Source organism: Corvus brachyrhynchos, unplaced genomic scaffold, assembly GCF_000691975.1.
Source record: "Corvus brachyrhynchos isolate BGI_N302 unplaced genomic scaffold, ASM69197v1 scaffold83, whole genome shotgun sequence".
NCBI classification, from domain to species: Eukaryota; Metazoa; Chordata; class Aves; order Passeriformes; family Corvidae; genus Corvus; species Corvus brachyrhynchos.
Genome location: NW_008238464.1, coordinates 1,742,653 through 1,758,303, shown reverse-complemented (window position 1 = coordinate 1,758,303; position 15,651 = coordinate 1,742,653). Strand labels below are relative to the sequence as shown.

At 39.3% G+C, this 15,651-nt stretch overlaps 1 protein-coding gene across 1 annotated transcript in view; it reads left to right on the top strand.

Annotated features, from left to right (window-relative positions):
* The window catches only part of AFF3 (AF4/FMR2 family member 3), a 316,401-nt gene that overhangs the window by 284,302 nt on the left and 16,448 nt on the right, over positions 1-15,651 (top strand). Inside the window, exons 14-16 of the mRNA XM_017736969.1 lie at positions 192-393; positions 2,930-3,057; positions 14,331-14,394. Coding sequence (XP_017592458.1) covers positions 192-393; positions 2,930-3,057; positions 14,331-14,394 — 394 coding nt within the window. The remainder of the gene's footprint in view (positions 1-191; positions 394-2,929; positions 3,058-14,330; positions 14,395-15,651) is intronic.

The following is a 15,651-nucleotide window of genomic DNA, read 5'->3' as shown; positions in this document are numbered from 1 at the left end:
GGGAAAGAGAAGAAAAACAATACAAATTTGTAAATGAACTCCTGGTCCCCATACTGTAAGCTCTTTTCCAGATACCAATAGACTTTATCCTGCCAGCAGGTTTTAAATTCAAAGTTTTGGTAATATATAAAACATTTACCTTTCTCAAAGCCAGCTTTGTGACACTCCATTACTGTAATTTCCATTTCCAGCTTGGCAATACCAATAAATAAAAATGAGAAAATGCTTCGGTCACCCGTCTCTCCCCTCTCTGATGCATCAAAACACAAATATTCCAACGATGATTTAACTTCCTCCAGCAGACCTAATGGCAGCAGTCTATTACCTTCCATCTCCTCCAGCAAAAAACATAAGGGTGAAATCCAGTCACAGCTACATCCCGGAGATTTCAATGTAAGTGTATGCTGTTGTTCACAATGTAAAGCTTAGCAGTATATTTTCCACTTTGTATTGCAGTCTGTGATAGTTTTGCAGAATGCTATGCAAAAAAAAGTTGTAATAGTTAATGTTATTTTCTAAGTTCAGCTTTTCTGGTTTGGAGTTTAGCAAGGCATAGAAGAAAGCAAAGAGGTCAGGCTGTAAGACAGGCAAGTAACAAAGGCTACATAAGCAAAAGGTAAAAGCTAATGGCCCAAAACAAATGCCTTTAGTCCTCCAGAGCATTGCTTGGGCATGATGCAAGCCCCCTACATTCATGGTGCATAAGGCCCCTACTGTATAAGGGCTTACTCAGCCACTGCCTAACCATGTGTGTGCCTACAAACAAGTTCTTCTACCTTTCTTAGAACAAACTTCCTCAGATTCTACTTATACCAGTGAACAGGTTAACACCAGCCTCACAACTCAGTTCCATCAAAGCCCAGGTATTCATATCCTTATCAGAGAGTCTTGCTCACACTAATTGTGCCCAGAGCACTCTAGTACAGCCAGATAAGGCTGTACTACAACACTGCATTGTGGCCTCTGCCTTCAGAGCACAGGAGACAGAGGAGGAGATGCTGCCCCTATTTATGCATGAGTTCTGTGATTAGAATGCTGGAGTAAAGAGCCTGTTAGCTCTTTTGATTGAGGAAATTTCCGTCTCTCATCTCATCTTTCAAAATCATACCCTACCCTCCAGCCTACAGGATACTGAGAGTGGATGATCAAGGGCAGAATACTGTCACCTCCTCCCTATGACACTGTTCTGCTTTGTGTGAAATGCCTAAAAGAAGCAATTTGGATACCATCATCTTGATGCCCACTGCTGTAGCTTCTAGAGAAGCTCTTAAGGCACTCTGCTGCCCATGCTCCTCTCTTTGCTACAAAAGCTATTCATGGTTTTTATTCTGTATCTATTTGCTGTGTTTGTTATTCGATATACAAGAGGCTCCCAAAGCCTAAGTATTGGTGCCTAAGCACCTTCTTGGAAAACAAGCAACCTGAAATGTAGCAGTGGCCTCTTCCAGCAACTTTTGCTGTAGGGATAAGTGGCCTCCCTCTATCTGTGAAATATATATGTTCATACTTAAATAGATTTTTTTTTTTTGAGAGTGGAGGAGGAAATAGTAAATATAATCTTAATTTTGGATACATTTTCAAAAACAAGTTACCATAATTTGTGTTTTTTAAGAATATTTCACAGATGCTTTTGGTAAATTGAAAAAAAAATTACATAAAATATTCCAGTAAAAAGGCCTTTAACATATTATAGCTATTCATTTATTTTTTCATTAATTAAATGTAAAGTTCTAAACATTTTAACTTCTAAAACATAAATTTGGAAGTTTATAACCCATTCAGAATTATAATTATGATTCTTCACTGGATATCTTGAAAATAATTTAAATTCCTTCACAGGCAGACGTGCTGGAAATCAAAAGTAAAAGATGATTGCTTTATGATCCACACCCTTAGCAAATGCATTTCACTGAGATTTTCTGCATAGCCTAGCAATGCACCATTTGGTCAACATTTAACAACCTTTGCAATAAAATTCTTATGTATCTGGTTATTCATCTGAAAACTTTAGCCTGATGAGCTGATCTGGATGTGCCATATAGAAAATGAGAGCTCATGAACTATGAATGTTAAACTTGGCTTTGTTTTATCCCATCTTCCCAGCTGGCACCTAACTGGCAGGCCCAAGTGGTCCTTCAAATTTCTGTGAAAAACTGCAAGCAAAGCTTGCCCACGATGCACTTTTATCCATTTGAGCTTTTTTCCCCATGTCCCTGGTGCCTTTCTGCCTGTCACCTGATGATGAAGAGCATTTTTTGGCAGTGGTTATCAAGCAAAAACAACCTGGGGCCCTCTGTTTTGCACTATACCAGTGCACAGTAGCCCCCACAGCAGGTCACTTGGTGGGCCAAAGGTCCTCAGGAGACCACATCAAGAACAGGCCTGCAGCTGAGGGAGTGCATGAGACCCTGCCGAAAGACATGCTTCCACTGCAGCACAGAGAAGTGATCTTTGAAGCTTATCAGGGGTCCAGAGCACAAAGAAATCTGGACTACAAATTCAACCACAGGCACATCACCAGTGTAGTGTGAAACAAGTCAAACGTGAGCCATGCTCTCCTAAGCAAGGTACAATGCTAGGTTGGAAGCTGAAGGCAAGAGGTTTAACTTAATCTTCTAAATGACAACACATCTATTCTTTAATTATTTCACTTACTGTGTTTCAGAGTATTTTGATAGTTACTAATAGTTTAGCTCAGTTTCTGGTGTATATCATATTGAACTCAAACCCTTTACAAAGTGCTCTGAGCAATGTCTGTGAATTCATGTCCATCGGTGACAGGACACTTACACATACTCCCTGCTGAAATAGCAGGAAAATTAGCTTCCAATTTTCAACACAATGTAAAGACGCTCTGGTTTTTGTTACTTTTTTTTTTTTAAGTTAATAGCCAATTCCTAAAATGTCTTATCTACTGTTTGTTGTCTAGAAAGCAATTCACATCAATTCAGAAAACGTTCTTCTGTGCAATAAGCCACAGTTCCAAACAGAGCCTTGGTCACCTCTGTCCACCACACCCAGGGACTGCAGAAGAACAAAGCTTATCTTCGATGATATGTGAGTACCTACGGCTTTAAAATAAGAAAACAATAGCATTGAAAGAGAGGAAAATATAATTGGTCCAATTGGACTGAGACATTGCCTGACGTTTTATAGTAATACTCATTGAGAAATGAATGAGAAATACTATATAAAACCTTCATTTTTCATCATAAGTCTCTAACCACAGAATCGTAGAATTCATAGAATCATAGAATGGTTTGAGTTTAAAGGTACCTTGGAGATCACTGAGTGCCAATTCCCCTCCATGGGAAGGGCTGCCACCCACTAGACCGGGTTGCTCAAAGCCCCACTCAGCCTGTCCTGAAACACTTACAGGTATGGGGCATCCACAACTTCTCTGGGCAATCTGTTTCCATGCTTCATCACCCTCACAATAAAAAATTTCTTCCTAACATCTAGTCTAAACCCACCGTCTTTCACTTTGAGTCACTCCCACTTGTTGTGTCACTACAAGCTCTTGTCAAAAGTCCCTGATCATCAGGGAGCAGTGAGGACTGGTTGTTCCCTAAAGGACAGGGAGCCAAGAGCCAGGATGCAGAACACAGCTGGCAGGGGTCCAGTCCCACAATGCCCAAGCAAGGTGGGCAGAGCAAGCCCAAGGTTGGAGTCATCCCTGCATCCCTGAGCCTTGATAGCTGCTGCTGTCATGGCTACTGCTGCTCAGCTAAAGGTATCACAAAGTCAGGGGAGCAGGAAGCAGCAACGGTGAGCGTGAGCATCTGGAGAGATACCTGGCCCTCGCCACTTCCACTGCATTCTTCACACATCCTTCGCTCTCCTCCTCTTAAAATAATTTAAGCTTGTAACTGTCTTTATTTTTGGTAAATTAAAATAGTTGGTTTGTTCCCAAGGTCATTTAGGACATAGTATTATTTAGATAAGGTGTAATGGTGAAACTGAAGGTTGAAATTCTAGTGTCTAGAAAATCTAGATTCTTTTTGACTGGTAATGTTATGGCCTGCAAATACTGGTGTTTGCTCCTGGAGAGTATAGAAGAGGTTCTGTTCAAGGTATGTCTCAAACTGCATGAAGCTCTGAGCTGTGTGACCTTGACGTATTTTTCATATTCCCAGACTTTGACCCATGACATCTCAAACTCCTTTATACCAAAGGAAACCCTGGGATAACAAACAACCTGGTTTCCTTAGGAACTGCTTTCTACTAGAATTGGATTTTGAATATTTTTATTATTATTATTATTACTGCTGTTGTTGTTATGCTTGTTCACGCTCTCTGGTCTCAAGGTTAACCAGAGAGACAGCAGCCTCTCATAAAGAGGAACCACGTTTGCTACTATAAGATGTAAATAATTCCTGTGGACTTCAAAAGGATGTAACTGGTTTGTATGTCAAGAAAAGAGGACTGGTGAGATTAATTTTTGTATATATTCATGGCAGTCATAAGCAGTTGTAAGCTGAATAAATGTAATCAGTTTTTCCGCCTCTTTTGGAGAAAGCTCTCCCCTGTGTATGTATCCTTATTCTCCCTCTTTCTCCACTTCCCTCCATGTTTTTAACTCTCCTGGTACACTTATTCAACAATATCCATTGAGGAAACATGAAACTTTTTAGAAATACTAACTAACTCTTCATATCTCTTAAAATACTCTATCATCTGTAATTTACTTGCAACTGCTCAATTTTTCTGCAGTTTAAACATGTACATACAAGGCAGAAAGGTGTCAGAGTGTCTGATAAAAGTCAAAATTGTAGGATGTGCTCATCTCTGGATTAGAAAAAAACATAGTCGGAAACAGTTACAACAGAACTATTGTTATCTTCATCTGATTTTCCCTCAAGCTGCTGACAAAAAAAAGGGGACTGGTTTGTTTCTCTTTCCCCCTAGGATATAGTCATCTGCTTTGGTCACCATCTTTATCATCTGAGAGGCTTTTATTACTAGCTTTCTCTATTAGTGATACAAGTGATTTCTCTGGCAGGCATCTCCAATAAAACTGTTTCACTTTTTCAGAGAATGATATAATTAAATTGTTCATGTGTAGTGCCTTTTGTGTAGAATATCCCCAAGCAACTTGTAGACCACTAAAAAAAGTCTAAAAAGCCAAAAAAGATAAAACATAGAATCAAATATGTCTTAGTTTGACCTTAAAAACCAGAAACAGTTAACTGCCTGTTGTGCTAACTAGAGGAGGGAGGTTGTCAAGTACTGCAGTTGCCGTACACAGCTTGTAGCTGGGATACACCACCAGAATACCAGCTTCACTGGATCTTCATTCTGAAATTCCTGTGCAGAGGAGTCACTGAATTGTAGCAGATTAGACTGGCTGCAAATGTCAAATGTCAACAAATTTGACTCACATGTTAGAAAGATCAAATTAAACATGGCAGCCAGTGCCTTTCAAATTTGTATAGCACCACAGCAGAGGATTTGAAGAAATGCAATACGGTAGGTCTAAATGATGTAGTAATCCTAATGGCAGCGTTTGTCCTAAACGATGCCTGTGAAGTATTTCATCTCATAATCCATGAAGTTCTGAATTACTGTAATCCAGCCATGGCTTTAAAGTCTTAATTTTAATCAGACTCTAAAGTTTTTAAGAGACTAAATCCCTTATATTTGATTTAAAACAACAACTAATTTTTTTGACCAGTCAGTGTCTCTTTACTTTATTCTCAATTTATTTTCTCCTGATCATTGACAACAGCTGTCACTAGCAATAAATTGGAACACAAGTAGGTCAGTAAAAAGTATATCTTGCTTGGCAGAGTGCTGTATACACATACACTGCAGTATAACAGTAAATATAGCTAACAGTCTTCAAAAGACAGGCAAAATTCTACTTCCCCTGGTTTGCCATTGTTTGCTGATGAATCTAGATATACTTGGAGGTACTCAGCATGTCACATGTCAGTGACATCAATGCTGTTTCCAGTAGTAATTTTTAGTAAGATTTCCTGAATTTTTGGCAATTTCTGGCCCCACAAACAAGGGTACATAATAATGCTTCAAGCCGTATAGAGTCATTCTGTAATTTCACTGAATAACAGAATTCCCAATAACTGCATTTAGGAACAAAGTCTGTTGTCCTTAAAGTGCTAGGTATAGACATCCTATGGGTGCCCAAGGGCACCCTCCTCAAAACACTGCATATGTGGTATAAAAAAAATAGTAGAGCATACCCAGCTTTCTTTATAGCTAAATCAGAACATGTTCCTCAGGATTATTTTCTTACTTGCATTTTGAGTTATAATTTCAAACTTGGGGTGTCATTTTTCTTCACTTAGATTTATTTTTCTTTTTTTCTTGCCTTATAGGAGCAAGGTAATACATCTTCTACAGCATTCTTTTTTAAGTTCATATTGTGTTGAATGTCTCTTTCACCTTTATAGATTTAGGTGCTGCAGACACCCATCAGCTTTACATTGTCCAAGGGATATATCCTGCGGTGAGATAGAATTCCCGTGTTTGTTTGTCAAACAGTAAACCATATACCCAGAAAATACTCACCTGTAAAGGTGTTACACATAGAGCTTATGAGAATAACTTCTTGGCACCTCTCTTTGTTTTGACTTGAACCCCAAGGGTCTCATTTTCAGTCTTCTCTTCCTTGTTATTCCTTCTCAGAGTGGAAAGGAAAAGGTGCTCTTGGGTTGTGACTCATGTATCTGGAAGTGATCTTACTTGAATTGTTCGAAATGCCTCAAGGATTCCTGGAGTATTAAGAGGTACTTTTGTAGTGTTGAACATATCCTGAGGAGCACAGTTAAGGAACAGAGTGGCTCCTCTTTCTTCTCATCAGCAGTCTAGAAAATAACTAGTCAGACCAACACCTACTACACCAAGTTCCTTACAAATTCATATGCTTACTTTGGACTGCTTGCAGCTTCTTGGCTTTAGGGGATTTCAAAACTTCATCTGACCATCCCCAGTGTTCCTCTTCTTCCCTTCTTACTCATGGCACTGAATTTTCTCACATGTATGCTGACCATGAGAAAATAACATTAGAATCTTTGTTTCAGGATCCCCTGCCTCTTTCAGAGTAGGTACCCCATTCACTGACTCAGGCTTCACAGGTACTGTCACCCAACAGTATCACGCACACCTTGTCTACTCCCTCATCAGAGCTAGAAACATCAGAGCTGGCTGCCAGGTAGACCCTCTCCCAGAAAGGTCTTTCTGCCTTTGCTTTTCGGATGCTTCTTGAGAATTCAAGGTGCCATTCCATGGCATTTTAAAACAAAATAGATCTGGACTGCTGTGGTCCCATCCTGTGTCTGTAGGTTTGATTATAAAGGCTTTCACTCCATCTTTGACTGAAATCAGCTTTATTCAGAACTATTTAACATACATTGAAATAGACAAAACTGTTGTTTATCTGCAAGCACACTGTGTTTTCTCCCTCTGCTTTTAAAACAGGAACTCACGTCCCTATTGTGACTACTTACTTCATTCCTCTCTCTTCACTTGTACACTTTGCTCCTGTGTCTTTTAGTCTAGATATTGATTTCACGTGGATATCTTTAAGTAATGAATCTGGGTCATACACAGGAATCTGTGGTAGTTTTTGACTCTTTCTCATGGTCTTTTGTATTTCCCTATACTGACATGGTTAGTCAGAGGGATTTTGCATTTTTGCCAAAAGAGGAGTCCCCACTTATTTTTATCTCCTGCATTTCATTTAAATTAGATACCTGGCTTTAATTTTGTCTGCTATTTTTGCAACAGTAACTCCCTCTCTAGATATCTGTACTATTCATCTATTCATCTTATCTAAGCTATTGACTTTGTTATACTAAACCCAACAAGATAGTAGTTGTGTAGTTGTGTGATTGGGTAAATTTTTCTCACATTTGGCCCAACTCCAATCAGATCCTTTGTTCCTATCTTTCTGAAATGCCTATAGTACTGTCATTTAAATGGCTCACTATTAATCTCCTGGCCTTCTCCACTTGCATGCTCCTCTGCTGGACTTGCAGGCCTGCTGGATCTGCCAGGGTGAGCATGAAACTTCCACAGAGCTGGGTACCCACTTTGTGCAGTGCCATGGGCTCTACCCCAGCCTGTGTGCCTTGCCTCAGACACAGCAGCACCATGTCCCATAAAACAGCATTTATTTTAAGTTGTGGAATGGGCAGGAGGCTAAGATCCGTCAGGGGAGAACACTATTTTGTATAGTAACACCCCCTCAGCTCTATCATTCACCCCAAAGATGAACACCCTTACCTATGACCCAGCATGTCAGACAAGCTCCTGACACGTCCTGCTATGAGACAGCAAATAGGCTGTGTACACGTGCCTTTCACGTTACATGGTTTTCCTGCTCTTACAGGATTTTCTTCTCCTCCTGGACTGAAAGTTCAGGGCATACTGGCACAGCTTCAAAACTGGTCATGGGCTTACCCTGGCTAGCCATTTTCTTTTGATTTGCCCCTATCTCTGATCATATTTTAAAGTTGCTCATTTTGCTGTTCTACTCCTTTCCAACACAATCATTTTTTTTTAGAGTTTAGATTACTGAAGTTGTGAAATTTGTCCTATATTTAGAATTACGATTTAAGCTGCTTTTACTACATGCGGTTGTTGTACACTGAGGAAGCACTAGCTTGTTTTTTTACAACACTTCTGCAGTATTATCTCTGAAGGGTATTAAAATATGCACTTGGCTACATTTATGATGTTTAATTGAACTTTTATTAGGTTTTTTTAATGTATCCTCATAAAGCACCATACAACAGTAAGAAATAATGTACAAGTGGTAGATTATGTAAATGAAGCAGAAAATGCTATAGTTGAGTATTTAGTTCATATAAAATATAAAAATTAGATGAAAAATGTGGGTTTGAATGCAGCATAATTAAAATTGTATATTGGAGTCTAAGCTACCCCATACTTGGTAAATACCAGTGGTTGCTCTGAGTTCCAAGGAGATTATTTTGCAGTAGATGCTGATAAATTACTGTACAAAGTAAGGCTTTTATTGATTCACTTTGTTTGATTCTCTTCCCTTTTTTTTATTGCATGAGTTTACATTTTTGCAATTATCTGCTAAGCTGGAGTAAATTAAATTCAGAGGAGGCAGCAGAAGACAAAGGTGGCAGAGATGCACTGTGATGGCATAGAGCTAAATAGGATGAGAGAAACATACAGATGCAGGCATTCACCTAGGTAGTGGTAACACCACTCTGAGGAGCTCAACAGCCTGGAAATTCTGAAAGGCTGCTTCTGGCAGAGGAGTAATTACAATGCCTGCAGCCATCCCACCTCACGCTGGGATCCCGCACAACATAACAAGCAATGGAAATGCTGTCCTTCCTGCTGGTTTTCGACAAGCTCCCAGGGAAAGTGGTGCCAAGGCGAGTGAGGGAAATTCTGGACAGTGGAGGATTGTTTGATAAATTTCATCCTGGATTCAGCCACAGCCATGCTACTGAGGCTGCCCTTGTCAAAGTCATAAATGGTTTGAATGCCACTGCTGAAAAGGAAGCCTGGCCTTGTTTGTACTATCAGATCTAGCCATGGGGGGGTTGTTCTGTAAAAGGCTGGATTCTGTTGCAGTACCTAGGTGACTGCCTAGTGTTGACTGAGAATGTGTTGAAATGGTTCCAGCAGTACTTGATTGCTTTCTCCAATCAACAGAGTAGGGTAAATTCTCCTCAAGAGCAGCCAGTTTCACATAATGACACTTGATCCCAGGGAGAATTCACCAGCGGCCTGACTTAGTTGGCGCTAATGCTTTACGCTCTTTCTCTTGCCATTCAAAGAGATATATGAGATGCATTAGAGCAGTGTATTAGAACTTCTTTTTGGCTTTGTTGAAGAGGACTATATTTCTAAAAGTACCAACAATCAGATATTCAGAAACAAAAGACTTTCTTGTGCGGTTAATAGAGATAAAACACTTATTTCTACCTGTTAATTTGAAGTCAGACTTCTTTTTAATTTTTTTTTTTCAACAAGAGGTCTGAATTCTGTTTGTAAGTCTGGAGTGAAAGTGCTGATGCCAATAGATGCATACAGTTGTAACTAATTTAAGAGGAGAATCTGACCCAGTTGTCTGAAAACCAGAAGTCACTGAGTAAGTTTCCTTGTGACTTCAGTTTACATTCATGACCAGTAAATATAAAGAGTCTCCAGTTCTGCTTCTGCTGCTCACAGGCACTCCAGTTCAACCAGTAGCCTGGTACCATTTTAATCCTGTAGAATTTTTTTTATTCTCTTGGTTCTCTGGCTGTGGCAAGGATGGAATCTGCAGGGGGATTGCAAAGCTGAGACCAAAGACCTGGAAAGGGTTTTACCCACAGATCTTTCTGAATTTCATCAGTGGGAAAACACGTTTGCTTCTCCTCAAGATGCCTCTCATCAATAACATATGGTATCTGAAATTAGCATCCAGTGAGATTACCTGTAAAATCTCCAGTCTGAGATTATCACCAGTAACTATTATTGTAACTAAATATTACTATTATTGTAACTAAATAGGCCGAGCTGCAGAGGAGGTTTGCATGGACCTTCACGTTTATAGCAGAGATGGGTTCTTGGTCACTGTAACTTCAGAGTCTGTAAAATCAGAATATGACTAACAAAATTCATAGATATAAAATGTGCAGCATGCAAAAGACCTCTCCAGAATAATTAATTTATGCATCAGTTTTCTTTTGTGTCTGCATATGTCCATGAGCTCAGGCAACCTCTTCAAGGAACCCATAAAAGAGCGTGTTTTTCTTATTTTTTTACTTCACAACATAATAATTTAAACTAGTATACTGAATTTTAAAAGACAGATTATGTTCATGTGCAGTGGGAACCTAAACAAAACTGAATATTAAACCTTTAATTCTCATTTAAAAAAATCCAGAAAATAATTAAATCTAAGCACCCTTTTTTGTTACTAAAGTGATACAAAAACATACATTGAATCTATTGGACATTTCAGCTTCCCATTTGCACCTAACATGCACATTAGTTATCAGAATAGAAAGGTCATTAACATGTAGCGATAAATTGAAGAATAGTATTTCATAGGTGGCATAAAGACATCAGAATTTGACTTGGCATGTTTATTAACACTACTGAACAAGTTCTGTTTAAGAAGCTAATAAAAATGATGCTCTATCCATTTTATCCCAATCCATCTTAATTTCTGTTAGGCATGCCCTGATCTTTAAATCAATCTTCTATTTTTCGAATGGAAATACCTAAACATTCACATGGAGAATATATTTATGCTTTGGTTTAAAATGGCATTTTAATAGCTTCTTTTTTTATATTAGATTTTGCAAGCAGCTTAGTACAAACCAATGACTTCAGTTTCTGTGTTATGCTTAACCATCCCATAGCAGGGCCCTTAATGCAAGTCTTCCTGGTTCAGGAATGTTCATGTCTCATGCAGGGATAAATCCTGCTGCAAGTTGAAAACCATTTTACAATTAACACATAAATAAGTCAACCATAATTACATTCAGTTATCTCACTTTGTTTTTACAGCCTCTTACCATGCTTCAGACAGGGAAATTAGACATAGAGTGCTGGGTGATACATAGGAGGGAATGTTGCAGAGGATGTATTTTAACGACCTGAGTTTGACAGGCTCATGTAAAAGTTCATCACTTTCATCATTTCAGAGAGATGAGACTTGGTTTGTTGATTTTTCTACTTGGCTTTGCTTTTTGATATTTCATAGTAAACCATCTTCCCTAGGTCATTGCACAAGACAAAGAGAGATAGAACTTAACACTTTTTTAAGAATTGTTTCAGTGTTTCTGAAAATATAGCTATTTTTCTGCATCAAGCTAACACTGTTTCAATGTGTAATATTTTGTAATTAACCAAGAACAGTTTCAGATGGTTCTTCTTATTAAGAACATCTTCTGGGGCATAGGAAGTATTTGCATTGGCAGTAGGTTATGAGATTCTGGGGCACAAACCTGTCTAGTCCCCTTTCTGACCTAACAGGTAGAGTAAGCTGGGGTGAAATTTCACTCTGCGGGAGAATAATATTTTAAAGAAAGTTGGAACAGAGGAACTGTTTTTCATATCAACAACGTTTTAGGACAGAAATCATTCTAAATTAGCCAGACTTTGCATTTCATTTCTATCTAGCTATATTTAGGTTTTCTTCTCTTCAAAATAAGGCTGACTAACCTTGTCTGATGCAATTAAACGTCCTTAAAACTGTGTGCACGTAAGTAGAAAGAAACCGACTAAGTAAATACACTGTTCAAATAACCTTATGTTCTTAAGGAAGTTATATGGCTGCCCTCTTCTGTCAGGAGGTTCCCCCATGCTCCCACTTTCCTGAGTTATGGATCTGAGCATGCTCTTACTGCTACCAGCACAAATGTTTTACTCATCCATTCCTCTTCACTTTTTAGATCTGCATCTTCTCTGACTGACACAAAACATTTTGTTAAATATGTGTGCTGAGAAATCTCAATTTCAAGAAAAAAATTAGTTAGAAATACGAATTTTTTGGGCTGGGATAGTGTTAATTTTCTTCATAGTAGCTCCTATAGTGCTGTGATTTGGATCCATGACAGTGTTGATAATACAGGGATGCTTTAGTTATTGCTGAGCAGCACTCATGCAGCCTTAAGGTCTTTTCTGCCTCTCACCCCACACCTCCAGCAGGGAGGCTGGGGTTGCCCAAGGAGTTGGGAGGGAACACAGCTGGGACAGCTGACCCCTGCTGACCGCACCGTGTGGTGTCATGCTCAGCATATAAAGGTGAGAGAAGGAGGAGGAAGGAAGGAAGGGGTGAATGTTTGGAGTGATGGCATTTGTCTGCCCAAGTCACTGTTAATCATGTTGAAACCTTGCCTTCCATGAGATGGCTAAACACCTGCCTGCCCATGGGAAGCAGTGGATGAATTCCTTGTTCTGCTTTGCTTTATGTATTAATCTGTCTTTATCTTGATGTGCAAGTTTTCTTACTTTTACTCTTCTGTGCTTTTAGTCTCCTGATTCTCTCCCCCATCCCATGGGAGGGAAGTGAGTGAGTGAGTGAGTGAGTGGAGCTGAGCTGCCTTTTGGAGTTAACATACAACAGATTGCTGAGTGGCAATAGTAACATATCATTTACAACACCAAGCTCTTAAAAGCATGAATAGTAAAAACATGAGAACTCATACTTCAACAACTCAGGAATATCTCGTTTTCTTGAGATGAGGACAAAGGAATTACACTCTAACCAATCCTAAAAAAACTGTTTTGCAAGTCAAAACTTCCCTCTCTGAGAGAGACAAGGATGTAGTAACCACAGTATAAGCTGAGAAGAACCAGGACATATTTTAGCTGAGTAGAGAAAGAAGAAGGTCACCTCCCACATCTATGAGACAGGAAGAATCTGCAGGGTCAGGAAATGTGAAGACTTTTCTGAGAGGCAATGACTGAAGATGCAAGGTTATGGTCTGAAATGACATGGCAAATGGCTGTTCTCCACAGTGACTGAGAATGGTGCCATAGGGAGAGCTTGTGGGAGGAGATGAAGAAATTTGCTTCAGCCATGAGGAACTCACTGATGTGGTGACAAGGAGACATCAGTTTGTTTTCAGTTTGAATGAGAGTGGATAAATCTGGTTATAAATGCACTTGTGAATTTCAGGACAGAGACAGAAGTTGAATTTGTGCCTTGCAGTCAGTAGGTCAGGTAGGTTAAGGAAGGGATGGAATCTCCCAGATCTGTTTGAGGAGAAATCAATGGAGAAACTGGCACGAGGAATGCCAGTGGAATTGCAGCAGGTGGCCCAGCACTGAGTCAGAGATGAACTCCAGGCAGCAAAAGTAAACAGCACTCAGCATGCTTACAGATAAGAGGGACAAGAGCGAGATGTAGCTGTGGAGGCAAGCAGGTTCAACGTGTGTTTTCAAAATGGAGAGATTAAACACACACTTGTTTTGAGAGGAGGGAGAAGCCAAGGCAAATAACAATGTACAGAGAGGAATAGAAAAAGAGGTAAGCAAGCACCAGGGAGGAGAGAAGACAGAGTATCTTGTTCCGCTTAATGCTTGTATCCATTTTGCAGATCAGAACTGCACTAATTTGGGAAGCAGTTTATATAATCCATAAAAATGCATTTTATTAGCCTTTTTTTTACTTTGAATCACTGACTTCTAAAGAATGAGAACAGCCATAAATGCTATTGTCTCCACAGGCAGCAATTTGAAAACAGAAGATGCATGGTTACACGATAAGTGTATTTTCTTCATAAAAAATGTTTGCAAAACAGGTTTAAAATAAGGGAAAAATAACCTTAAAATATTCCATACCTCAGAAAATAACAAAATGTCTTCTTATTTTCCCCTGGTAGACCACGCAATGCAGATTACTTTATGCAGGAAGCTAAACGGAAGAAGCATAAAGCAGATGCAATGGTGAGAACACTTTCTTTCCAGTTACATTGCTCCAAATAATTTTTGCAGTGCAGTTTCTTCATCAGTGCAGTATTGCTGGGGTAATTATAAAATCTATTATAAGGATGGCTAGGCTTGTTAAATTAAGAAATGTTTATATAATCAAATGTTCATAGCCCAATAAACTATGACTTAACAAATAATGACTTACTGAGATAAAGGCCTGGATAAATAAAACTTTCCATTTATCCCTTTGCTTTAATTAGTAACTACAGTAATGGAGGCTGCCTAAAGGATCCACATACCTATCTTCTCAGTTTAACTAGCTGGCTAGGTCCTATAATTGCATCTCCAAATTTGGTCTGGTAGCTGAAGTATCTGTACTTTTTTTTAAGAGCTTTGGCTTTTCAGTGCCAAAAGAATACTGGTTTCATGGCAGATGTTTCCCAACATAATCAGAAGCACACAAGGAATCTGTGTAACCCTAGAGGAACACCTAGCACACAAAGTACTGTTGCAACAAACAGATACTTGACCTTGTCTAAAAATATAGTCAGTAAGAAAAAGGGGAATCTGAGGTTATATGGAGCACTGAAGAGATGCTTGTCTTTCCAACCAAATGGGTGCAACAAAGTATGCAGTGCTGCAGCAGAGCTCTGCTTAGCTGTGCCTCAGTTTTCTCCAAGGCTGTCTTTGCCCAGCACCACGGATAAGCCAGCACAGCCCTAACAACATGAGGTCTCTGGGATGGCAGAACATGGGTGGACCCTGCATTGGCGTGGCTGCTTGGCAGGTGGGAGTAGCTGGATTCCTGCCTTGCTCTGTTAGACAGACACTTTGCTATCATACCATCAGGAAAGAAGAAACGTGGCTCAGAGCCTCTGTTTCTTCACCTCTTTTTTCCCAGCTGTGCAGAATGTAAAAAGGCCAAGGAAGCAGAAGCAGGTCTTTCATTTAGGACACTAACACTGAGTTTTACATTCTACCTGAGTTTATTAGCACAAATTTCTATGGTTTATTCAGTTCCATATTACTCTAAAGTGAGTCTTAAAATCAGAAAATATTGTGGAGAAGTACAAATGGTGCATTTTAGTGTGTTGCTTTAAACAGAGTGGAAAGGATCACTTAATATGCAAAGGAAATTCTTAGCCTGGAGAGAAATGTTTTTATGGCAGACTCCCAGAAAGAGGAGTTGCGAGCATTATTCTCTGCTCTGCCACAAGTTTGCTGCATGAAAGTCACCTAGGCATGGTTTAAATAGCCTTCTATCAATATCAG